Source organism: Mustelus asterias, chromosome 17, assembly GCF_964213995.1.
Source record: "Mustelus asterias chromosome 17, sMusAst1.hap1.1, whole genome shotgun sequence".
In the NCBI taxonomy this organism is placed as follows: Eukaryota; Metazoa; Chordata; class Chondrichthyes; order Carcharhiniformes; family Triakidae; genus Mustelus; species Mustelus asterias.
Window position 1 is genome coordinate 51,064,092 of NC_135817.1, and position 25,359 is coordinate 51,089,450.

Here is a 25,359-nt window from a genome sequence, read left to right on the forward strand (position 1 = left end):
TAAAAATTGCCCCTCGGGGGACCAGCAGGATAAATACGTGGGGTTAAGGGGTTAGGGCCTGGGTGGGATTGTTGTCGGTGCAGGCTCGATGGGCTGAATGGCTTCCTTTTGCACTGTATGGATTCTATGATCTATTTGGGTTGAAACTAGAAATACTGATTTTTCCTTAAAGCATTCTCCAAAGCAAAATTGATTAAATTATCAAGGAGAATTAATATCGACTACACCTACATCAACTATAGAGCTTATCTGTTAACTAGATCTTTGTTTACCTCCAGAACTCCATCTTCAGGAAGGTCAGTGCAATGAATCGCATTTTGAACTTTGCTTTTTCCAAAAAGGGCACGCAAACTGCGAGGTCGTAGATGGCGAGCAATTTCCTGCAGAATGAAAATCCAAAAGCCATATTTACAACTTATACTTCCACCCCCCACTGTTACTCTGTGATTTAATCGGTAAGGGAATTAGGGGTTATAGGGATCAGGTGGGTAAGTGGAACTGATCCACTTCAGATCAGCCATGATCTTATTGAATGGCGGGGCAGGCTCGAGGGGCTAGATGGCCTACTCCTGCTCCTATTTCTTATTTATCACAGTATCATTAATAGAAAAAAAGAGAAAAAATATTTTAAAAACTATATAAAAGTTTGTAGTCGGTTATAGGAAGGCACTTGTGACGAGGGATTTAAAATTAAAATTTTCAACAATCTTGGTGAAAAACAGTGCAGCAATGAGTCAGTTCCATTCTCTGGGACTTGAGTATAAATCCAGTCCCAATGTCTCCAACTGCAGGATTGCTAATTTCAATTCCAAGGCAGTTTGACTCCCCAGAGGGAGGAGATTAAAAATTCTTCCAATCCTCAGCATAATTCACCTTAATCAACACATTACAGACACCAGTTTAAATCTTTAGAATGACAATATACCTTTTTCTTGGTTGTTTACATTCCATCTTCCATAAATAACTAAGCTATTTTTATACCTGCAAGACTGTGTCTCTTCCAGCATCGTAGCAGTGCACAGCAATACTAAATATCCCAACTTTCACATTAATTCAGGTGAGGTTAGTCATTGGTCCATCTTAGCTCATCCATCCAGAATTAAAATCTGATGCCCTACCAGGATCCAGTAACTTCCTCGGAATAATTATCAGTGCTTTATATGTCTCTGCCTTACTCTCGCTCAGCTCTCTGGGTCACATACATTCCATGTCTAAACAATTATTTGTTTTGATTCCTTTTAGCTGTTTTAGGATTTACATCTCATTTACACCAAAACCAATTATTTTATTTATAGTATCTAAGCTCGAGGAGGACAAGTTGTTTTTGAATATTTGGAATTTTAGTTTGAATTTTGTGTGCATCTTATATTATTTTTACCTCTACCCCGACATCTCTTCCAGTGTTATTGTACTGAAATAAATTTTACTGAAATGCTTAAACTCTGTTATTCCTGTTTCTCACGTCTTCTGTTGCCACTCCGATCACGTGTAAATGTTTTCAGAAATGTAAGAGATATATGGAAAAGATATAGTCCCCTGCCCCCCCATAACCCCAGGTACTTACTATAGCTAATCCACCTAACCTACACATCCTTGGACACTAAGGAGCAATTTAGTACAGCCAATCCACCCGAACTGCACATCTTTGGACTGTGGGAGGAAACCAGAGCACCCGGAGGAAACCCACACAGACACAGGGAGAACATGCAAACTCCACACAGACAGTGACCCAAGGCTGGAATCGAACCCAGGTCCCTGATGCTGTGAGGTGTCAGTGCCACTGTAGAGTGTGCTATCATCTCAGTGGACAGAGGATGCAGTTACAAGGTAAAGAGTAAGCATTGACAATTTCCTGAATACATGTGGACATTAAGCATGTATAATGGAAAAAGTTGACAGTAAAGTGTCCAAAAAATGACAATAACAAATAGTATTTTCTGAATAGGATGTGCAGTAGTATGTGCAGATAGATATATAATGGTTGCTTGGATATGGATAGCTTTATTAAAGTAAAAGTCACATACAAGGTCCTGGGGGCCCTATGGGACAGTCTGAAGTGACACATTTTGGTGGAAGAATGACGAGGAACATGCTAAATGGTACAATTTAAAGGCAGTGCAAGAAGAGACAATTCTGAGGGGGTTCATTCACAAGTTCTTGAAGGGAGCAGGATAGTTAACAAATCAGTTGATAAAATATATGGTATTCTGAGCTTTCTAAATAGAGGCATATAATACAAAGTCAGGAAGTTATGCTAAACCGATATGAAACACTTTGTTGAAGTTCATGATTTTTTTTCCAATTGTTGTCTTGGGTGGGAAATGCAGAGTGCAGCCTGCCATGCCTTGCCTGTCTTTCCTGCCAAACTTTCAAGTACTTTCAAAAATAAATGGAAGGCGGCAGTGCCAATGTAATGCCTGGGCATCACCCTCTCCCCCGGGGGCTGTGCTTACCTGTGCGCCTCTGGCAGGGACCATTTGCCTGGTCCCCATTGGTCCAGAGCTGTTGTAAACCCTGCCGGCATGACATTACGCGATGGGGCGGGGGAATTTCTTACGTGGAGGGATAATACTTGCTTGCTAATGATATTTAAATGTTTTATTCTGTCCTTCATGGCTGGAACCCCATTGACAGGGGGCAGGGACAATGTCAACGGGAAATGCTGCTGGCATGAAAGCTATTTGGGGATTCCCATTGGATTCTCCGCACCTGCCCGCTGAAAACGGGGGTGGAAAATCCCTCGCACGGTGTCCAATTTTGGGTATCACACTTTAGAAAGTAGTGAAGGCTTTTTTGAGCAGAGAAGGTAAAAAAGAGATCTGTTAGAGGTGATTACAGTCGTGATGAGTTTAGATAGAGGAAATGAAGACAAATTGTTTCCAATGGTAGGGCGTTGGGGAACAAAGAGATCTAGGGGTACATGTTCATAGCTCCTTGAAAGTGGAGTCACAGATGGACAGAGTGGTGAAGAAGGCATTCGGCATGCTTGGTTTCATCGGTCAGAACATTGAATATAGGAGTTGGGACAGCCTTGTTGAAGTTGTACCAGACATTGATTGGTATCATAGATCATAGAATCATAGAAACCCTACAGCGCAGAAAGAGGCCATTTGGCCCATCGAGTCTGCGCCGACCACAATCCCACCCAGGCCCTACCCCCTTATCCCTACATATTTATCCACTAATCCCTCTAACCTACGCATCACAGGACACTAAGGGGCAATTTTAGCATGGCCAATCAACCTAACTCGCACATCTTTGGACTGTGGGAGGAAACCAGAGCACCCGGAGGAAACCCACGCAGGCACGAGGAGAATGTGCAAACTCCACACACACTGACCCCAAGCCGGGAATCGAACCCAGGTCCCTGGAGCTGTGAAGCAGCAGTGCTAACCACTGTGCTACTGTGCCACCCAAGTGTGGTAAGGCCACACTTGGAATACTGTGTGCAGTTCTGGTCACCCTATTATAGAAAGGATATTATTAAACTAGAAAGAGTGCAGAAAAGATTTACTAGGATGCTACCGGGACTTGATGGTTTGAGTTATAAGGAGAGGCTGGATAGACTGGGACTTTTTTCTCTGGAGCGTAGGAGGCTGAGGGGTCATCTTATAGAGGTCTATAAGATAATGAGGGGCACAGATCAGTTAGATAGTCAATATCTTTTCCCAAAGGTAGGGGAGTCTAAAACTAGAGGGCATAGGTTTAAGGTGAGAAGGGAGAGATAAAAAGTGTCCAGAGGGGCAATTTCTTCACACAGAGGGTGGCAAGTGTCTGGAACAAGCTGCCAGAGGTAGTAGTACAGGCGGGTACAATTTTGTCTTTTAAAAAGCATTTAGATAGTTACATGGGTAAGATGAGTATAGAGGGATATGGGCCAAATGCGGGCAATAAGGATTAGCTTAGGGGTTTAAAAAAAAGGGCGGCATGGACAAGTTGGGCCGAAGGGCCTGTTTACATGCTGTAAACCTCTATGACTCTATAAGATTGATAACAAGAGGATACAGATTTAAAATGCGATTGGCAAAAGCATTGGGGCATCACAAAGAAAACCTTTTTTGCACAAGATGTGGTTTGGACTTAGAATACACTCGTTGCCTGATAGAAAAGTGAATACAAATTCAATAGTACCCTTCCAAAGGCAATTGGATATGTACTTCAAAGGAAAACAAATGCTCGAATATGGAGAAATAATGGGGAAATGTGACTAACTAGATTGTTCTTTGGAAGAGCAAGCACAGACATGGTGAGCTGAAAGGCCTCATTCTCTGCTCTAAAATTTTGTGATTCAATATGTTGTAAAAGCTAGTCTCAGTAAAATTGACCTTGAAGTAGTCAGATTGCTGTAAAAATCCAAGGATATTAATGTCCTTGAGGAAAGAAATCATCCAACGTCTTCTAGTTTATATATGACTCAGGTCCCACAAGAACGTGGTTGACTCTTAACTATGGTCCAGCAAGCCACTCAGTTGTGTCAAACTATTACCTCAGCAATGTGCAAGGTCCAATACCACCTTCTCAGAGCAACCAGAGATAGGCAATAAATGCCAGCCTTGCCAGTATCACTGACATTGAGAGAATGAAAAGGTCCTAACATGCAGTCCAATGCATTGTTTACATTCCTCCATTTTGAAAACATGCCAGTTATAACTCTCCATTTTCTGTCTTTTAGTCAAATACCCAACTGTGCTATCATGTTCCAGCATGGCTGTGATGAATTTCACTTTCCGTACATTGCTTAGGTCACTAAGGAACAACAGGTCAAGGTAAGCACTGCCTCTCCTAATCTCTTTGATGCTTAGGTCATGATTACATTTACTAGCTCAGGTTCTAAAAGAGTTTATATTTGGTTGATGGAAGTCACCCATTAAAATAATATTCCTGTGCTCAAATAACTTCTCTTTACAGATCAAATAGATCTTTCTGTGATGATTTCAACTGCAGCTTGAACCATTATATGAATACTAACTGGATCATGGAACATTTTGCCACAACAAATGGTTCAAGAAGACACCATCACATCTTTTAAGGGAATATTATATAAGTATTTGAAATAGATTAAGTTTCAGGGCAGTGGGGAGGTGGGAGTGCAGTGGGGCCGGGGGGGAAGGGGGAGGGGTGGTGAGGTGGGGAGAGCAGTTTTGAACCGGTCTACTAAAACGTTGGCACAAACATTGATGCTCTTATGTAGCAGTACTAGCTTGTATTTGTATGGAATTCGACATGTCAAACCACTATAGCTCACTTTGTAGCTTGCACTGCCACTCGTCCTGCCATCCCATCCCCACCTACAGGATCAACTCTGCTCACTTCCAGGTGTCCCTGACACATGCACCATCTGCTTTTTTGTCCAATTTTGGGTTTTTTTCATAACATTATATCTGAATGTTATATTGATTTCCATCCTCTTTGTTGTGATTTGTCCTTTTAAGGACAACACAGCAGAAGGGAGTCACCTGGCTTCAGAGACCAACTGGGACTAAGAGTGGGTATTCACCCCAGGGGGTGAAGCAGAAGACAACTAGAAGCCATGTGGTAGACATAGAGGGACTGAGGACAGCCGGTGGGCTGCTCCAGGCCAGCCACGGGACTGTGGGCCTCTGTACAGTTTTTCCTTGTTAATAAATACCTTTATTGTTCCTGACAAAGTCTGAAGCATTCATCATTACTCTGCATTTACCCATTTTTCCAATCTTCCTACTCCCAATAGTCTCCAGATCTGGCATCTTATTTCTCATTCCTTTAGCATTTAAGTGCATTCATCTTATTAAGGATGGAATTATCGATAGTGCCATCAAACAATACTGGCTTTTAGGTTCTGGAGAAATACTTGGCTCTGGACCTTCTCAGTCTTAGTCCAAGCTTGAATGCCAAAGCTGAATGACCGACAAGTAGGAAGAGCTGCTCTCGACATTAAAATAGCTTTCAATGGAATAGGACATCAAGGAGTCTCAGTAATCAGAAAACCACCTGGAAGAGCCAGAGAAGAGTACACCAATGGGATACAGAGACAAGTAACCAGGAATATCTGGAGTGGAACTGGAGGAGCAAAACACTGAAGAGTTTTGACTGAAGTGTTAGAAAACCTTTCCTTTTTACTGCAGAGTCTGTGGATGAGGATTACATGGGCCTTCCGTTAAAATATATTTACAGAGCAAACACTTGCGGGCAGTTAAAGCTGTGTCAGGACAGTACGTTTTGAATGGCAGAACAAATTGAGGAACCCAGTGCCAGCATACATTGTGCCCTGTTGGATGGCTTTCCAGTGCTGCAGTGCCTGAAGCATGAGGCAGGCGTGTTCATTGCCGATTTGGGTGGATGAATGGATTGTATACATTAGTCTACTGGGGCTTGGGAAAATGTACTGGCATCATCAGCCAACACATTAGAGGATAATCTCAATTTTTCTTGAGCTACTGAGAGCTACCGTTTTGGAATGATGCAATTTCTTAAAATAAAGGCATTGTGGCAGCTACCAGGGTAGCAAGCAATCACTCACATGATGGTATGCCAGCAAACTGCACACTGACAGAAGTCTGGTCATCGATGAATGAAGCATTTGAGTGTTATCTGTAACTTGAACAATTCTAGTACTTGGTAAAATTGCAGTGCTCTGTCACATTGGGACTGGCTGTCCATGGGGAAGCTGATAAAATTGCTCTCTAGAAAACAGTGCATCTATGACTTAGTTACAACCAGGTGAGATGGAATTAAATGGCTCCTCTCTTTTCTCTCGTCTCATTTGATTGCAACAAGTTTATCATTTTTAAAGGTTACACTTACAAATTCAGTGAGTAACTTAATTGATCATAAAAGAACTGATCGGGTAGATGCTGCTCTTGAGTTTAACAAAGGAGGTTAGTTTTATTAAATTTAAACCAATCTGGGTAAAATACGCGATGGCTTCAGTAGACACACACACACATATATTTGAAGTCCACACACACAAATACAGATTACAAAGCAGAGGAGGGTAGATTGGCCAAATTAGAGTAGCAAGGAAATAAAATAAGTTCAGGGTTCATAGCTTGGAATTTCTACTGACTGCAGACTGAATTTGATGCTTCCGATTTAAAGATGTAGATGCTGGAGCTGGCTGAGAGTTTTCTTTAAAATCTGTCTACTGCAGAATGGAGACAAAGTCAAATTAGTAGACAGCATCCAAACGTTTTAGTTGGGTGGAGGGAGAGAGAGCAGGAGCTCCACTTAGATCAACTGCTAATCCAGTGCTACTGAGAAATCCATATGCTGAAGCCACAAAAAAGACATGGCTGGTCATGTGATCTCTCTCCAACTGCTGATAATTCAAACATAATTGTAGATTCCAATTATAACTCGATTTGCTCATCTGGGGAACTATCTTAAAAAAATCAAGGTATTGAGTCCAAGCAATTAACTTTTGAATGGTTCATTCTTCAGCTGTTGAATACAGTAGGTGATTTCCATAAATATCTTGTCAATAGGACAGGAAGGAAGGTCTTTCATAGTCCCTGGGAATCATTGTCCTTAGTGAGTTTTGCAGTCTTGCTGTCTTCTGCCCATAAGACTCACATGTGGAATGTACATAGTAATATAAATTAGCATCAGCAAAATTGATGCAAGTTAAAATCACTTAAATCTCTTTTAAAAAAAAAAATTTTTACATTTGATTTTGATTTGATTTATTATTGTGACATGTATTAGCATACAGTATTGTTTCTTGCACGCTAGACAAAGCAAACCCTTCATAGAGAAGGAAATGAGAGAGTGCAGAGTGTAGTGTTACAGTCATAGCTAGGGTGTAGAGAAAGATCAACTTAATGCAAGGTTGGTCCATTCAAAAGTGCGATAGCAGCAGGGAAGAAGCTGTTCTTGAGTCGGTTGGTATGTGACCTCAGACTTTTATATCTTTTTCCCGACGGAAGAAGGTGGAAGAGGGAATGTCCAGAGTGCGTGGGGTCCTTAATTATGCTGGCTGCTTTATAAGTCCAATTCCTGTTTCTAGCTGATGAATTAAAAATCAATATTTGATACAAGCATGTCTTCATAATAGCTTGTTCAATGGACATAGCTGTTTGACTGATGTTACGCAAGCTTGAAATGATTTAGTGGCATGGAAGTTAAGGACAGTGGTAACCTAAAATATTAGACCCAAGACAAAATGATTAGTGAAATTTTCCCCAAAAATGTTTTGAGAACCCAGCAGGTCTGGCGCGAATCAGATCACAACTTTCCCACACTTAGTCATTTTTGAGAGAGGGGCAAGTTTTGCACCAGTTCTGAGAGGAGTGGGGCCTAAACATGCCGGCAAGCCCAGCCACAGCGATCGGGCGCCATTTTTAAAGGGCACCCCAATATCAAAGTGCAATTGAAGACCATCTCCCTCCCCTCCATGGACATCAGGGCCACCATCTTAATTGAAAAGATGTGTCTCCACCACCCTCCCCAACAAAGATTGCTGGCATTGGGGCCCTCCCAATGGATCCCCCTTCATGTCCAAGTCCCTCAGGCCCACCCCCTTGGTACTACCCCTGCCACCCTGGCAGTACCACTTACACTCTGGCAGTGACCAACTGGCAGTGCCAGATGGGCACCACCCAGCTATGTATCCAACTGCCCAAGAGCTTCAATGCCCTCTGAGCTATCCCCGCCTGACCCCCCACCCCCCACTTCAGGTTTCTCTTGGGATGCATCTGTGTGCATCACTAGTTTCACAACGCATGGGTCACACAAGAAGTGTCCAGTGACACATCCCACACAAAACTCTTCTGGTAGGCCCACATAGTGTAGCTTTCTAATGAATTTTGAGCCTAGGGTGACTTGAAACAATTAAATTCTGACAAACAGAAAATTGAGCCTGGCATTAAAATGGATTTGTATTAGTCCAGGTTGTTTGAAGTCCCAGTAGACTCTTTGGGCAATGGGCCTTACAAGCAGAGCTAAGGACAGTAAGTTCTAGGACCAATGTTGCACTGGATATTTTTAGCCATTAATTTGAATTTTCAATTGCTGGAACTTTCGAAGTAATGGAAATAAAGATTTCCTGCAGTCCAAAGAAACAATTAGCCTATCTGGTCCAGAGGAAAATGTAGGATCAGTTGTACTGTGCCCAGGAAACTTAATTTCATATGGTATTAAGTAATGTCTATATTGTCACAGATTGTTGACAATGGGGTGCAGAGACTTCTACCCAGGCCACAAGTCTTCTTATATGCAATGTCATGGCACATTTCAATTACTGACAATAGAATTTTAACCTCCTTTCTTTCAGCAACAACAAACTCTGAGGACAACATAATATTTTTGCACTATATAAAGCAAAGCCTTGTTTTCATTCTTTTTCTTCAATAATCTGTGCAATATTTTAGTAGGCTTTGTGGTATTCTACTTCACAGTGCAAGGTAAATTCCACATTCAATAGGTTAACAGCTTTTTGCACCTTTCTCAAGACTCTGTGGAGGCAATAATGATGAGACGCAGTCAGTCTCCTCTGCCAAATGCTGATGAGCAATGAAACACAATCACAAATGACTTGCTAGTCTGGGCGGTGTGGCTGGGGCAGCAGCAGGAGGGGTGATTTGGTAATGTAGAGGGAATCTGGCAACTTCCCACTGGAGCTAATATTGCCAATTTAAGAGCAAAACTGAAGAATAAACTTTTTTTTATTCATTCAAGGGAGGGTGATTCACTAGCTAGGCCAGCATTTATTAGCCATCACCAATTGCCATTGAGAAGGTGGCAGTGAGCTGTCTTCTTGAGCCACTGCAATCCTAGTGACAGTACACATGGTACACCCACTGTGCCGTTAGGGAGGGCCCACCATGCTGTTAGGGAGGGAGTTGCAACAGTGAAGAAACGGTGACATATTTCCAAGTCAGGGGAATTTCACAGTAACTTCACTGCAGTGTTAATGTAAGCCTTACTAGTGACTCATAAATAAACTTTAAAAAAGTAAGGATGGTAAGTATCTTGGAGGGGAACTTCCAAGTGATGGTTTTCTCATTTATCCGGTGCCCTTGCGTGGATTTGGAAGGTGCTGTCTAAGGAGCCTTGGTGAGTTCCTGCAGAGCATCTTGTAGATGGTAGACACTGCTACTACTATGCACAGAGGGAGTGAATGTTTGTAGAAGGGGTGCCAATCAAGCAGGCTGTTTTGTCCTGATGTTGTCAAGCTTCTTCAGTGTTGTTGGTGCTCCACTCATCCAGGCAAGTGGAGAGTTTTCATTTACACTCCTGACTTGTAGATTGTGGACAGGCTTTAGGAAGTCACGAGATTAGTTACTCACTGCAGGATTCCTAGTCTCTGACCTGCTCTTGTAGCCACAGTATTTATATGATTAGTCCATTGGGTTCCTGGGCAATGTTAACCCCCAGGATGTTGTTATTGGAGGATTAAGTGATGGTAATGCCATTGAATGTCATGGGCAGTGATTAGATTCTCTTTTGTTGGAGATGGCCATTGCTTGGCACTTGTGTGGCACGAATGTTACATGTAGAAGCAATTTGGTGCACTAAATCCAGTTCTTCCACAGATCTACAATCAATGAGTGAATGTTGTAAATAATAGGAGTTTATGTAGGTGTGTTATAAAAATGATGGCTAAGAGGGTTCAATTCCGGCCTTGGGTAACAGTGTGTGTGTGTGGAGTTTGCATGTTCTTCCCATATGCTTGGGTTTCCTCCAGGTGCTCCGGTTTCTACCCACACTCCAAAGATGTGTGGGTTAAGTGGATTGGCCATGGTAAATTGCCCCTTGTCATGGGAATTAGGAGGGTAGATATACGGGGTTATGGGGATGGGGCCTGGGTGGGATCGTTGTCAATGCAGGCTCGATGGGCCGAATGGCTTCCTTCTGTCTACACTGTAGGAATTCTATGATATGGAAGTGATTGTTCAGTACTAAGTGCCAGCTTACAAACAAACTATAATTGCAAACGCAAAATGAATAAATTTTATTGATTTACATTAAACCTGTCAGATTGATTAAGTACCCTTTAATATATTGACAACATCAAATTCTTGTATATGGTAAGGTACTAGAAAAACATCTTAAGATGTTAGTATGAAGTATTAGTATTAGTTATTAGTATTAGTTAGTATTAAGTATTAATATGAAGTATTAAAGAATATTGAGTTTAAGATATGTTCATTTTACATTTGGTAAAAAATGCATTTGAAAAAGAAAGGTTAGCGAGATTACCCAAACATAACAACAGACTGCTAAACATTCTGTTCAAGTTTTCATGCAGCATGAGGGGGAAAATGTGATTAATGAATGACCTAAACTATGATTATCACTAACAGCGAATTGTTACTCATCAGATGCAAAAAGTGAATAATTAAATCATTCACATGGTTAATCTGAATCCCAATTAAGATTCAGCTTTGATGCTCACAATATCTCATGTTAAGTAAACAAGCAGAGTAGCATGTTGCTAACTAGTTGATTGAAAAGTATGCAAAATGGGAGTTTTAATTTACATAATTATAAAATGGCTGAGCATTATGGCTAACAAAGTCACTGAATATATTTTAGCAAACCGTTTTTTTTATCAGTCTTGTTTATACTCCATTAATTTGTATGAAAATCAAATATATGGCATATAAATTCAGCATTTTTTGTGTTTGTTTCATGAAGATCTATCCTTTCAATTAGCTAAATATTATACTATCTCTGTGGGAATTAGAAATGACAAATTCACGGAGAAAGTAATTGATTAAGTATACTCAGTGAGTGATTGACAGAAGCGGGAGGGTGGTGGGGCAATAACAAATCGACAGCAACATTTAGAGCGGCAGCCCTCTGTCTCATAAGGCAATGATTTGCACCTTTAAGCACTGCCTAGTGTGGCTGAGGTGCCCCACTCTGGCTGCAGAGGAAGCCAATGGACTGAGAAGGTGCACAATTTGTTGACCTCTGTTTTCTCTGAGCCCTCTTCTCAACCAGCTGAGATTTTCATTTCTGTTTGCCTCTTCAAAAGCCCTTCCAGTCACTTTTCTGAGGTTGATGGCTGTCAACAACTGGCTTCCAGTTGTCAATGCCCACCGTCTTCATATTTCACTTGCAGATTCATCATCGTGGTGGTATGGATGTCCAGGAGGTCATGACCCAGCAGCCGGTTCACCATACAGAATGTCTTTTGTGTATACGGCTGTGACCCATCTGATGAACTTGGCTGAATCAGCACAGGTGTTGTTGGCTTAGCAATTAACTAGTATACTCTAGGATCTCTTGAGTCAGTGACCTTGTCCTACCAAGGATAAATCTGAGACAGCAAAAGCGGAAACTGTTCAGCCTTGTTTCCTGCCTAGCATTTGTTGACCAGGTCTCATCACCATAGAGGAGTGCGAAAATGATACAGGCTTGGTAAACTCTCAGTTTGATATTCTCGGTCAGGTTGCCATTGTTCCACACAGCTACACAGCTTAAATATTGCACTGCAAAAGCTGCAGCTGTTGTGTTGATTTCAGTTCAAATGACAGATTGCTGGTGATTGTGGAATCCTAGATATATGAAGCTATTAACAACATCCAGTGTCAAATTGCCAATGCTGATAGATGGCAGAATGGTAACATCCTAGACCATGATATTCGTCTTCATGATGCTGATGATCAATCCAAACTCTTTACACGCATGATAGAGTCTCCATTTGCCACTGAAGGTGATCCTCCTTGTGCAATTCTAGTCCAGAATTGTCGGCATAGAGCAATGCTCTGATGAGGACTTGACAACACCTTTGTCCTGGATCTTAGCTGAGCAAGGCTGAAAAGTTTTCCAACTGTTCTGGGTATGAACGTTGACACTCTGTGTAGAAGACATGAAGGCATATGACAGCAGCAAAGAAGAATATGCCAAAGAGCGTCTGTCGTTCGGTGTCAGAACACAATCTGCTTGACCCTACTGCACATCTTAAAACATTCAGATATTGCTGATCTTACCCCATCATTTTTTCTAGAAAGAAGAGATTACATTGAGCAGCTTCAGTAGGTAGCAACCTTTCTTCAGCAGCTTAAAAGGCCACCTCTGCTCACACTGTTGAATGCTTTGCAGTGATCAATGAAGACAATGAATAGCGGAAATACCAAACTCATGGAGAGAGTAATTGATCAAATATATTCAGGGAATGAGAAACACTATGTGCGGGGGTGGGGGGGAGAGGGTGATTGGGGGGGGTGGGAGGGTGGTGCAGGCACTAGCTAATCAACAGCAACATTTACAAGGATGGCAGAAAGGAACAGTCTGAGACAAAGAAATAGAATGAAAGAAGAATACCATTGACAAAGGGAAAAAAGCTGGAAGTCAAAGCTCAAACAAGTGAAGTTTATTTTAGTCTTAGCATAATTGTGTTACATACATTATTGCATTATAATTTATTTAGCGCTAAAAGCAGGTTATCTCTAGCAAGTATGTATGCGTTTCTGCCAGTGCACATTTCTATCTAGATGAAACCAAGGGATACTCTGATCGGTTCAATCATGCTGAGAAACTTGGGTTTAATAATCATTGGTGAGCAATCAAACCACTCAAATTTCATTTGCTGTTAACATTTTGTGTGTGTGCACGTGTGTTTAAAATATGGCCACTTTGTGGGTTTCTGGGCCTGTTTCAATGTAGTACATAAGAACATAAGAAATAGGAGGAGGAGTAGGCCATCTAGCCCCTCGAGCCTGCCCCGCCATTCAATAAGATCATGGCTGATCTGAAGTGGATCAGTTCCACTTACCCGCCTGATCCCCATAATCCCTAATTCCCTTACCGATCAGGAATCCATCTATCCGTGATTTAAACATATTCAACGAGGTAGCCTCCACCACTTCAGTGGGCAGAGAATTCCAGAGATTCACCACCCTCTGAGAAAAGAAGTTCCTCCTCAACTCTGTCCTAAACTGACCCCCCCTTTATTTTGAGGCTGTGCCCTCTGGTTCTAGCTTCCTTTCTAAGTGGAAAGAATCTCTCCACCTCTACCCTATCCAGCCCCTTCATTTATCTTATAGGTCTCTATAAGATCCACCCTCAGCCTTCTAAATTCCAACGAGTACAAACCCAATCTGCTTAGTCTCTCCTCATAATCAACACCCCTCATCTCTGGTATCAACCTGGTGAACCTTCTCTGCACTCCCTCCAAGGCCAATATATCCTTCCGCAAATAAGGGGACCAATACTGCACACAGTATTCCAGCTGCGGTAGTCAGGTAAAATGAGATTTTTATTTCTGAAGCGTTTGATATGACAAGTTGGGAAATACCATATCCTCTGGTCAGGAAATATGATGTGGAGATGCCGGCGTTGGACTGGGGTAAACACAGTAAGAAGTTTAACAACACCAGGTTAAAGTCCAACAGGTTTATTTGGTAGCAAAAGCCACACAAGCTTTCGAGGCTCTGAGCCCCTTCTTCAGGTGAGTGGGAATTCTGTTCACAAACAGAACTTATAAGACACAGACTCAATTTACATGAATAATGGTTGGAATGCGAATACTTACAACTAATCCAGTCTTTAAGAAACAAAACAATGGGAGTGGAGAGAGCATCAAGACAGGCTAAAAAGATGTGTATTGTCTCCAGACAAGACAGCCAGTGAAACTCTGCAGGTCCACGCAACTGTGGGAGTTACAAATAGTGTGACATAAATTCTGATTCTAGGATCGCATGATAAAGACTCAGGAGGAGAAACTGATAGCCAGGTTCCGCACACACAAGGACGGCCTCAACCGGGATATTGGGTTTATGTCACACTATTTCACATAAATATTTCTGCTTTTTTCCTCCTGAGTCTTTATCATGCGATCCTAGAATCAGAATTTATGTCACACTATTTGTAACTCCCACAGTTGCGTGGACCTGCAGAGTTTCACTGGCTGTCTTGTCTGGAGACAATACACATCTTTTTAGCCTGTCTTGATGCTCTCTCCACTCCCATTGTTTTGTTTCTTAAAGACTGGATTAGTTGTAAGTATTCGCATTCCAACCATTATTCATGTAAATTGAGTCTGTGTCTTATAAGTTCTGTTTGTGAACAGAATTCCCACTCACCTGAAGAAGGGGCTCAGAGCCAGGAAATATGACCAGAGGTCATCAACTTGTTAATAATAAAATGAGGAAACAGTTTAGGAGAAATTTATTGATACTCTGAATATTAAAAGTAGGCCACAGTGGGTGCCTGACATCCTTAAAGGGAATACATTTTGGAAGGATGTCTACCGTTGGCACGGTAGCACAGTGGTTAGCACTGCTGCTTCACAGCTCCAGGGTCCCGGGTTCGATTCCCGGCTCGGGTCACTGTCTGTGTGGAGTTTGCACATTCTCCTCGTGTCTATGTGGGTTTCCTCCGGGTGCTCCGGTTTCCTCCCACAGTCCAAAGATGTGCGGGTTAGGTTGATTGGCCAGGTTAAAAATTGCCCCTTAGAGTCCTGAGATGCGTAGGTTAGTGGGATTAGCGGGTAAATATGTGGAGGTAGGGCCTGGGTGGGATTGTGGTCGGTGCAGACTCGATGGGCCGAATGGCCTCCTTCTGCACTGTAGGGTTTCTATGATTTCTATGACAAACAGGATTATGAGAACAGATTAGATTGAGCCTTTTAACTGCTTAATGGCTATTAGCACTTTGTTCAATATTCAGTTCATGGTTAACTGCTGCAGAAACAATCCCTGTACTTTTAACTATCACTGGAGGTTACAAAGAAAAAAGTATAATTTCTACTGCAGCATTTGTTCAAAAAATGCTGCAAATATCATTAGCCACCAAGCTTGTAATATATGGCACTGATTGTAATGATATGCTCTTCTCTGACTTCTCAATAAGCAACCATTCAGAACTAATGGTCTCGGGGTCTGTTTTCTTTTTGTACTGAAGACGTGCATTAATTATTTAACAAAGACAATCAATTTATGACTGCTTTCTACAAGGATCTCAAAGTCACCTGCAGATAAACTAAGCAAACAAATCTCACTTTGACATGTTTCACATTACTTTTATATTAACATTTTACATGCTAAATTATTGTCCTCCTTAAGAGGCATAATAGTTTTAATACCTCAGTTTACCAGTAACTGTGCAAATCATGTTTCACAAATGTTTGAGCTATAAAGTGATTGGTAGCAAAAAAAAAATCTCAAATCCTGTACACAACAAACTGATTATTTAAAGCCATGAATGGTGCCTCAGCATTTCTACAAACACATCCTGTTGCTTACTTTCGCAACTATAACAACATTGTCAAAGTTGCAGCTCTATCAACCTATATAAATCTGGCTGGGTAACTGCATCATACATTTTATATTTTAAAGATAAGTGGTAAGAGCTTTAAGGAAACATTTTTTTCTACAATGAAAGTGTCACCAGTGTACCTCTAGTGTAGCATCTCTGACTGGACCTTGATTTGTCATTACTTGCAGCACAAGTGTTAACAAATAGCAATTTGACAAGGGGAATGTTTTTGTTTTGAAAGTTAGGAGTTGTCTACAATCTTGCTGTTAATTCAGGATTGCTATGTTGCGATAGAAAAAATGATCAGCATGAAGTTACATGTTTCTGACCATCTGGATTCTGTCCCAGTTTCCCAGGTAGGCTCTTTTTATCTATCATTCCGTGTGATTCCTAGGTATAAGAAAGGAACAAATGAATATGAACCTTTTTCAAAAATTATTGCCTACGTGACAAAATTTAAAGCACACCCTTGTTTCTTTTATAGGAAGTGGACAAATCTAAAACATATCAATAAAATATATTCATATATTTTGATCCTTCAATCAGATTCCTCCTTTCAGATGTGACATTAAACCATCTGCTCTTTCAGGTGGGGAGTGAGGAGGCCTTGTGTGGGATGCTCTTTTGGACAGCAGGCTTTTTGGAGCAGTGGTGGTTTGCTTGACACAGCCAATGATCTGAAATTGTGTTTCGAAGGTGAAGTTTGAGTACTCAGAGATCCAAGTAAAAGGAATTATGGAAGGTGAGATTGAAAGGCGAGATGGAGGTGGATCCTTGTTGAAGCTGTCTGAGTGAGAGTGACATTTGAAGATAATTCCAAGGCAAGTTCTCCAAATGTGGAGATTGGAAACCTGCAATGAGAACGACCAAGTTTCCATGAGATTGATTGGCTCACAATATGACAAATGTTTGAGTGGATTGTTGAGAAATCCGTGGAATCTGCTTTTGTTGCATCTGTCATTATTTTAGAGTGTGATGTGTCCAACCACAGTTCACCTGTTAATTCACAAGCACCTCATACTTACCCTGAAATTTAGAGTACAAGATAGATATTGTAAATTGTATTATCTTTTTGAGATTGTGTGTTTGTTGAGATATTGCTGGGGTAAATGAATAATATAATTTGAATAACTTTGTGTTGCTATTGAGATCTTTCCAGCCTTTTTGGCTGGTGTAATGCAGTTCAGTTTTCTTGTTTAATAAATATTTTATTTTGTGTTAAAAGACTCCTACAAATTTGTTCAGTAACTTTTCTCCATGGTTTAGAAATAAATTAGGATCTATCAAGCCAGATTTTGCTCTGAGATCTGACTTGCCCAGTATTTACTGGAGGTGGGGCCATAACAAAAGGTTATCTGGAGAGCCAAGTTATAGAACAGTGCAATTAGAACTATTATTGCACAATATGATAATTTGCTGAAACAAAGCTGAGATCAAAATATTATTGTAAATTTGCAGCATATCTGCTTCTGATACAAGCTTGTTAGTCATTAGGTGAAATCATCAAATCTAATTTCCATTTATTCAAAATGTCAACTCTCCTGAGCAATATTTCTTAAGCAATCCCACAGCACTATCAACTTTTGGATACCCTGCTTATTTAAACTCATCATTTCCAAAAAGGTTTGGATACTTATAGCATGCAAAAATAAAATGCTGGAAAAACTCAGGTCAGGCAGCATCTGCAGAGGCTGAAACAGAACAAAGTTTCAGGTTGATGTTCTTTCATCAGCGTTCTGATGAAACATTAACTCATTTTCTCCCTCCAAACATGCCACCAGGCCTGCTGAGTATTTGCAGCATATTCTGTTTTTATCTTGGTTTCCAGAATCCACAGTACTTTGCTTTTATGTTGGGAATTTATAGGTTCTATATTTTTCTGCCACTAGCATTGGGTTGCAATATTACAGCTGAATTTTCAACCAGAAAAGAAAATTGATTTTGATATTTGACCTTAACAGATCAGTAACTTTCTGCTGCACCATAATTACTGTATACTTTAATGGTATTGAAATTTTCAAAGTAAGGTGCATGAGCTGTGCAAATGAATGTGCTCACTTAAATATTAATAAAGCTTGTGACTACATTGCTATTCAAATGCAAGTCGTGTGCTGATTTGTTTTTTGCACACAGATTAGAGTGTAATCATGCAGCCATTTTGCACCAATTTTAGACACGAGATTAATTTCTCCCCGTTTGTCGTGTTCACCCTTTTACATATTTATTCAAAATAACACAGACTGACTCTGAAAATTGCAGAAAAGCAAAACGAAAGTACAAAAAACTTTTACAGCCAAGGAATGGTATGCTGCTGCCATGAACAGTTGAAACATTTCTTTTTGATCGAAGTGCTTCATAAATCAAGTCTGCAAGCCATTAAAATTAAACCCTAAATAACAAATATAAACCTCTTTGTTATGGAAAACAAAAGATTTTGTTACACCAGTTATATAAAATATGTATTTAAATATAATATATTTAACAGAGTTAAAGCTGCACATTCATCCGCCTCATATTTAATAGTTTGTTAGAAAAAGGTGTAACACCAGGAAACAAACAGATATTAATGTAATTCCTATAATTAAAAATTGGACAGAACATGCCAAAGGGAATATAAACTAGTCAGCTTAACATCTGTAGCAGGAAAAATAATAGAAGTCCTACTAAAGCAGAAAAAAGAATAGAAAAAAATTATAATAGTTTAGGGAAAATATTGCTTGATCAACCTTACTGAATCCTTTGAGGATAGTAACAGAAAGAGTAGGTAATGATAATGCAGTGGATTTAATTTATCATGATGCCAATAGGTCTTTGCTAAGATGTCCTTCTATAGACTAATGAATAAGGTGACAGAATGTGAAGTTAGGAGACAAGTGGAAGAATGGATTGTTAGTTGGTTTCAAGAACTAGAGAGTGGGAATAAAGGTTGGGAGAATGTCCCAAAGTGCTCCACAAAGATCAGTGCTGGGACCAGTGCTGTTTACAATTAACATTCATGATTTGGAATCAAGAACACAATTTCTAAATTTGCAGACGACACTAAATTGAAAGGGGTGGTGGGGGGGGGGGGGGGGCAGTCAATACTGAGGAGGGCTGCAACAAACTACAGGAAGACATTCAGAAACTTGCAGAATGGACAAATAATTGGAAAATGAAGTTCAACATAGATAAACGTGAGGTAAAAGCCAATTACTGCGGATACTGGAATCTGAAACCAAAAGAGACTCTAAACTCTCTAGCTTTGACAAAGGGTCATCTGGACTCAATGTCAGCTCTTCACTCTCCTTACAGATGCTGCCAGACCTGTTGAGATTTTCCAGCATTTTCTCTTTTGGATAAAAGTGAGGTTGTGCATTTTGATAGGAAGAATACGGAGGTCATTTATTACTTGGAAGGACAGGTCCACATAGGGTAAACGAATAGATGGATTTGGAGTACAAATACACCAATCACTACAAGTTACACCACAAGTTAGTAAGATCACAAAGAAAGCAAACTGAGCAGTGGGCTTTATTTCTAGCACGATAGAATTGGAAAGTAGGGAAGTTATGCCAAACCTATATCAAATCTTGTTTAGACCATACCTCTGGTCACCATATTATAAAAATGGTATGGAAGGATAGATGTTGTAGAGAAGATTTAAAATATCAGAAAAAGGGGGGTATAAATATCAGAGAAGAATTGACAGACTTTGCTTCTTTACTCTTGGAAAAAGAGGCTGAGGGTAACGTAGGCATCAGATAAACTGACAATGAAAATAAATGAGAGTGTCTCTGCTTGGAACATTAAATTTAAAGTACATAAAATATACCATAGTGCATAACCACTTTGTCTGAATATATGTATGATGTTCTGGAATGTATTTACAATGTTTGCTTTTTCAATTGGGTGGGATTCTCCCAAAAAAACTAAGCGCTGAATTTGTGTAAAAACTGGAGTAAATCTCACTAGTTTTTTCAGCACGATTTTCAAAATGAATCTCCCACACCCAAGTGCACTAGTGTGAATCTCATTAAAAAGCTGGGGGCAGGGCCTATTCCCGCTGGAGAGGCCAGCAGCATAGCGCTGAGCACGCCACTGCGCATGCGCTAATCTGGGCGCATGCGCAGTAGCCCCGCACTGCCGGCCTCCCGATTGCTGGCCAGCACAGCAACCCCCCATCACTGGCCATGCGAATCCCCCACCACCCGATTGCTGGCCTTCTGGATGTGTTCAGGCCAGCCTCGACCCCGTCTCCCTCCACCCTGATGACCAGCCCCAATTCCTGGCCCCCCTCCCTCCATCATCAAGCCCAAGTGCAGAATGGCAGGGACTCCCAACCTCCACTGATCTCCCCCCCACCCCAGCCGCAACCCTCCCGCTCAGTGGACAGTGCCAGGGTGCCAAGCTGGCAAAACCCTAGGGGTGACCTCCTGGGGGGGAGGGGCGGGCCTCGATGGCCCCCCTTCCCTCCAGTGGGGTTGGGCCGCCAGCTCCCCACTAGTGGGGAACTGTTGTACAACCCGCTGGAGTGAAACACTCTTGGCGGTGGGTGGGAGAGTCTAGTAAGGCCTAGAGATTTCAGTCCCAGGCCCACATATGATATTAAAATCTTCATTTAAATAATTTATTCAGCTCTGCGCCAATTTCTGGCGTAGAGCTAACAGTGCCAGAAATCCGGCGGTCAGAGACGTGCGGAGGCCATGGTGCCCAGCGGGAAGCCCGCTACACAGCCCCCGCTTGAGTCTCCCGGCCCGCTGCACTGCTCTCGCAGCACAGCAGACTGGGAGAATCGCCCCCATAATGTATTATGCTTTTCTACCAGAAATGGAGAGTTGCAATATCAGAATGCTGCATGTGCAGTACTGTGAATAACAAAGTGGGTTTCGCAGACAATTAACCATTGTAATTTAAAAGGAGTTTATTTAGAAATTACAATTTAGAGTCATCCAAGCATGTGATGCTGTTACCACACAACGTAAAACATTGTTAATTGTAATGACAACTGCCCATTCTACACCCACCTTTTTTAACTAACAATTGTTGCCTTGAACAGTCAATCCGTGAGCACAGTTACTACATCAATAAATACAGATACTGAATTTTTATCCAGCATATTTTCCTGGTAAGTAAAAGGGATATGAATATTTGTTAGTATAAAAAATGAAAACCATTAATGTTGTTCAAGAAATAATGACAGTCAAAAAGTGACTGTGAAACTGGTTTCAAACTTTGGTTCTCATGCTGGAGACTGAATTGTATTTGAAACAAATTCAATAAAGATACCTCAATCAGTGGCAGGAGAGGAGAGCAGCCTTCTAGATGATTCAGTGTTACTCGATCTGATTGTTGCAAAGACAAGTTTAGATACCAGCACCAGACACACTTTAGAGGCCAACTAGAAAGGTCATCATGTGGTGAATCACCGGGCATTTGTGAAGGAGATTGGGCAGGGGGGGGCTAGAACCCAACGGGTGTCAGCTTGCCAGACAAAGATATTGCATATGTGCTCAGCTGCAGTGAGTTCAGATGCTTACTTTGAGGGCCTAAGCTACTGAGGAAACCTGACATGCATACAACAAGAAATCTGCACTTGACAGTATGCCAGCAAGCTTACACACAATGTTACATAACACAGAGCAGCCCAGCTCCAGCTTGTGCCAAGATTTAATACCGTGCCTGCTGAGCACTCTGCCCAAGATGTACAGTGTGATCAACTCAATCATACAACAGTAATGCCAATGACCATGGAGCCTCACCTGATGGTTCCTGCAGCTGCCATGGAAGCTCATAAGGTTGTCACCTTTGCTTTGGGTACCACTGTCGACATGGGCTTCACCTTCCTCCTGCACTCTGTTAAAAATCAGACTCCTAGGATGCTGAGGAGCAGAGACAAGAGCCTGCCAAGACATCATAGAAAATGCACCTGCTATCCACTCTCAGGATCACTGATCCCCTACCACTCACTGCACTGGTGCCCTTGTTAGTTTCAAATAGCCAGTTCAATCGCCCACATTGCAAACTGAGGCCAGGCCTCAAACACCACAGCTACTCAAAAGTCATCCACCATGGCCATCTGAAGTGTCTTTAATAGCAGCTCGGTTGCCTTCCACCTCTAAATCTGGAGCCACTAGAGAAGCACTAAGATTATAAAAGGAGCAGGAAAAACAGAAACTAAGGGCTTTCGCACTGATGATTTGTTATTTGCTTTCCCCCCCTTTCCTGTTAGATAGAAACCCCACAGTGCAGAAGGAGGCCATTCAGCCCATTGAATCTGCACCAACCACAAACCCACCCAGGCCCTATCCCCATAATCCCATGCAGTTACCCTAGCTAGTCCTCCGACACTTTAGCAATTTAGCATGGCCAATGCACCTAACCAGCACATCTCTTGGACTGTGGGAGGAAACTGGAGCACCCGAAGGAAACCCACGCAGACACGGAGCAAATGTGCAGACTCCACACAGACAGTGACCCAAGCTGGAATCAAACACGGGTCGCTGGCGCTGTGATCAGCAGTGCTAACCACTGCGCCACCATATCGCCTGTAAATAAAGACGGAATTGAAATATTTAGTAAATGTACATTTTATTTGGATTTGATGTTTTTATATTTGTAGTGAATTGAGGGCAAGACCCACAAGGCTGGACTGAAGGAAGAAAGATAGTGGCAGTGAAGGCAGTGGTGAAAAGGATTGAGAGACTGTTAATGTATTAGGGGAGGGTTAGATGGTTGCAGTGAAGTGTTCTTTGATGAGCTGGTCACTGAGCTTTGGCAGCTAGGGAAAGGAGAGATGATTCCTGTCCTCTTCATGCTCGTCCTCTTGTTATCTATCTGGTGCTAACAGTTGGCCCCTCATGATGGCAAAGCTGTGAAGCATGCAGCAAACAACTACAAATCTGATATCCACACAGCAGTTGTATTGCAAAGCTCCTCAGGAATGTTCCACGCAGCAGGCATGTTACTTGAGCATTGTTCTTGGTGGCATGATTCATGTTGTAGACCAACTTGGTTCCAGATAAAGTTCATGAGTTATATCCAGAGGGGATATCCCTTCTAATCAAGTAGCTACTCTGTAACTTGACAGCATGGTTTGAATAAAGGCAGCACTGAGGATTGGGTCAGGATGAAAACTCAGACTGATATCAGGATATTAATAGCAGCTCAGTTGCCTTCCACCTCTAAAATCGAACCTGCATGATTCATGCTCAGCTGTGGCTCAGAGTAGGTCAGAGGTTGGATACTCTGTAGCTAGTAACTCACCTCTTGATTCCCCAAAGTCTTTCCACCATCTACATGAAAGGATTCAAACTTACTTGAATGCCTGCAACTCCAATACACCCGAGGTGCTCAACACCACCCAGGACAAAGCAATCTGCTTGATTAGCACCCCACCCATCACCTTAAACATTCTCTCCCTCCACCAACAATACACTATGGAAGCAGCCTCTGACCTGCGCCTGTAGCCATGTGGATAGCCTAATTAAGTTTCTGGTAAATGGTGATACTTAAGGGAGGATACATCACTAATGAATCTATTATTAAGGAGGTTTTAACACTACTTTGTTTGATCAGACAAACCAACATGGTTGTAACAAGTGCAAGGATCAGGGCTAGGGGGCCTCCGCTGTTTACAACCTATATTAATGACTTAGACAAAGAGATCAAGAGTAATGTATCCAAGTTTTCCAATGATGCAAAGTTAGGTGGGAACATAAGCTGCAAGGAGAACACACACTGCACCAACTCACCAAGAGTCTTTCTACAGCACCTTCCAAATCTGCAACCTTCACCACTTAGAAGAATAAGGGCTGCAGGCACAAGAGAACAGCTTCACATGCAAGTTCTCCACCAAGTCACACACTATCCTGACGTGGAAATATATCAATGTTCCTTCCCTGTCACTGGGTCAAAATTCTGCAATTTCCTCCCTCACAGCACTGTGGGATTACTTACAATAATTCATGGACAGCTCAAGAAAGTGACTCACCACGACCTTCTCAAGGGCAATTAGGAATGAACAACAAATATTTGAATTGCCAGCAATGCTCACATCCCATGAACATATTAGAAAAAAAGTTGATTTGGCTCACATCCCCACGTTGGTCTCCTCTTTGCCAATCCAAAAAACAAGTACAGGGAAATTATTAATGAGTTTTGGACAAAAATGGCAGTAACCCAACAATTACCTCAAAGAATAAATCAAATGTAATATCATTAATAATTGTGTGTAAATGTCTTTCAGTCTTTAAATAGGATTCTTTAAAAACCATTAAAATTTTGGTCGAAGGTTGTGTGGCAGGATTGTCACAGATTTACATCTGATATGCTGCTGTCACAATTGGCCTTAGTTAGTATCCCTGAATGATCTTTTCATACAGTCAGGTAGAGAAAAATCTAGCACTCATTAAAGTCTCCATTTATATATGTAACCTCATTAGAGCCTCATTTACATATGCAAACAATCAAACTGGCAGAAGTCTCTGGTGCCAGCAGAAACTTAATCAGACATGACAGTTCTCTACAATTTTGTATTGGTTTTGTGTAGTTAACCCTCATTTTTGGAGTGAAACCAATTTGAAAATGTAGGTTATGACGTTTAATAATGTTAAAACCTTTCTGAACACAAAATCACTGGAATAGCTTTTAGGATGACTGAATTTTTCCATAAAGAGGCATAGAACTTTAAAATTTAATAAACACAGAAATTTGTTTCAGGTTAAATGTCCAGGGGGGGCTCCCCCAATTGTCTGTTACAACAGCGGCAGAAGATTGTTGGAAACTCTGCAGAAATTGTGTAACGCCATTTATATTACTTCTCTGGGGGTCTGCAGATCTTCAATTAAAGTTCAGCAGAGAATTGGGAGAATTCTGCATAAATTCAATCCCTTTAAAAGTAAGATAATAATTTACAACATGGGTTAATTGTTCCAACTGCAGGAATGCACAAGTACAATTGCTATAGTCATCGATAATTCAAATAAATATTCAATAGAGGTGAGTTTGCCATTTGTGTCAGATACTCTTCTTTTATACTTCCACATTATATGCTATATAATTGATTACTGGCAATATTTTTGAGAAGTTCAAACTTAATGCAGAATTGAACATATTAACAAAGAAACAATTTGAAAAATGCAGAATAAGTGCACATTTAGACCCAGCTGGGGATTTTTTAAAACATTCAATAAGGAA

At 41.3% G+C, this 25,359-nt stretch overlaps 1 protein-coding gene across 6 annotated transcripts in view; it reads right to left on the reverse strand.

The window, feature by feature from the left end:
* Positions 1-25,359, reverse strand: part of nme7 (NME/NM23 family member 7) — a 181,324-nt gene that overhangs the window by 13,453 nt on the left and 142,512 nt on the right. For 2 of the 6 annotated variants that reach the window (XM_078232643.1, XM_078232647.1), the window contains one exon: positions 273-380. In XM_078232643.1, coding sequence (XP_078088769.1) covers positions 273-380 — 108 coding nt within the window. Of the gene's footprint in view, positions 1-272; positions 381-15,575; positions 17,037-21,213; positions 21,287-21,450; positions 21,507-25,359 lie in introns of those variants that run through there. The other 4 variants (XM_078232641.1, XM_078232642.1, XM_078232648.1 and 1 more) reach the window with 3 other exon arrangements.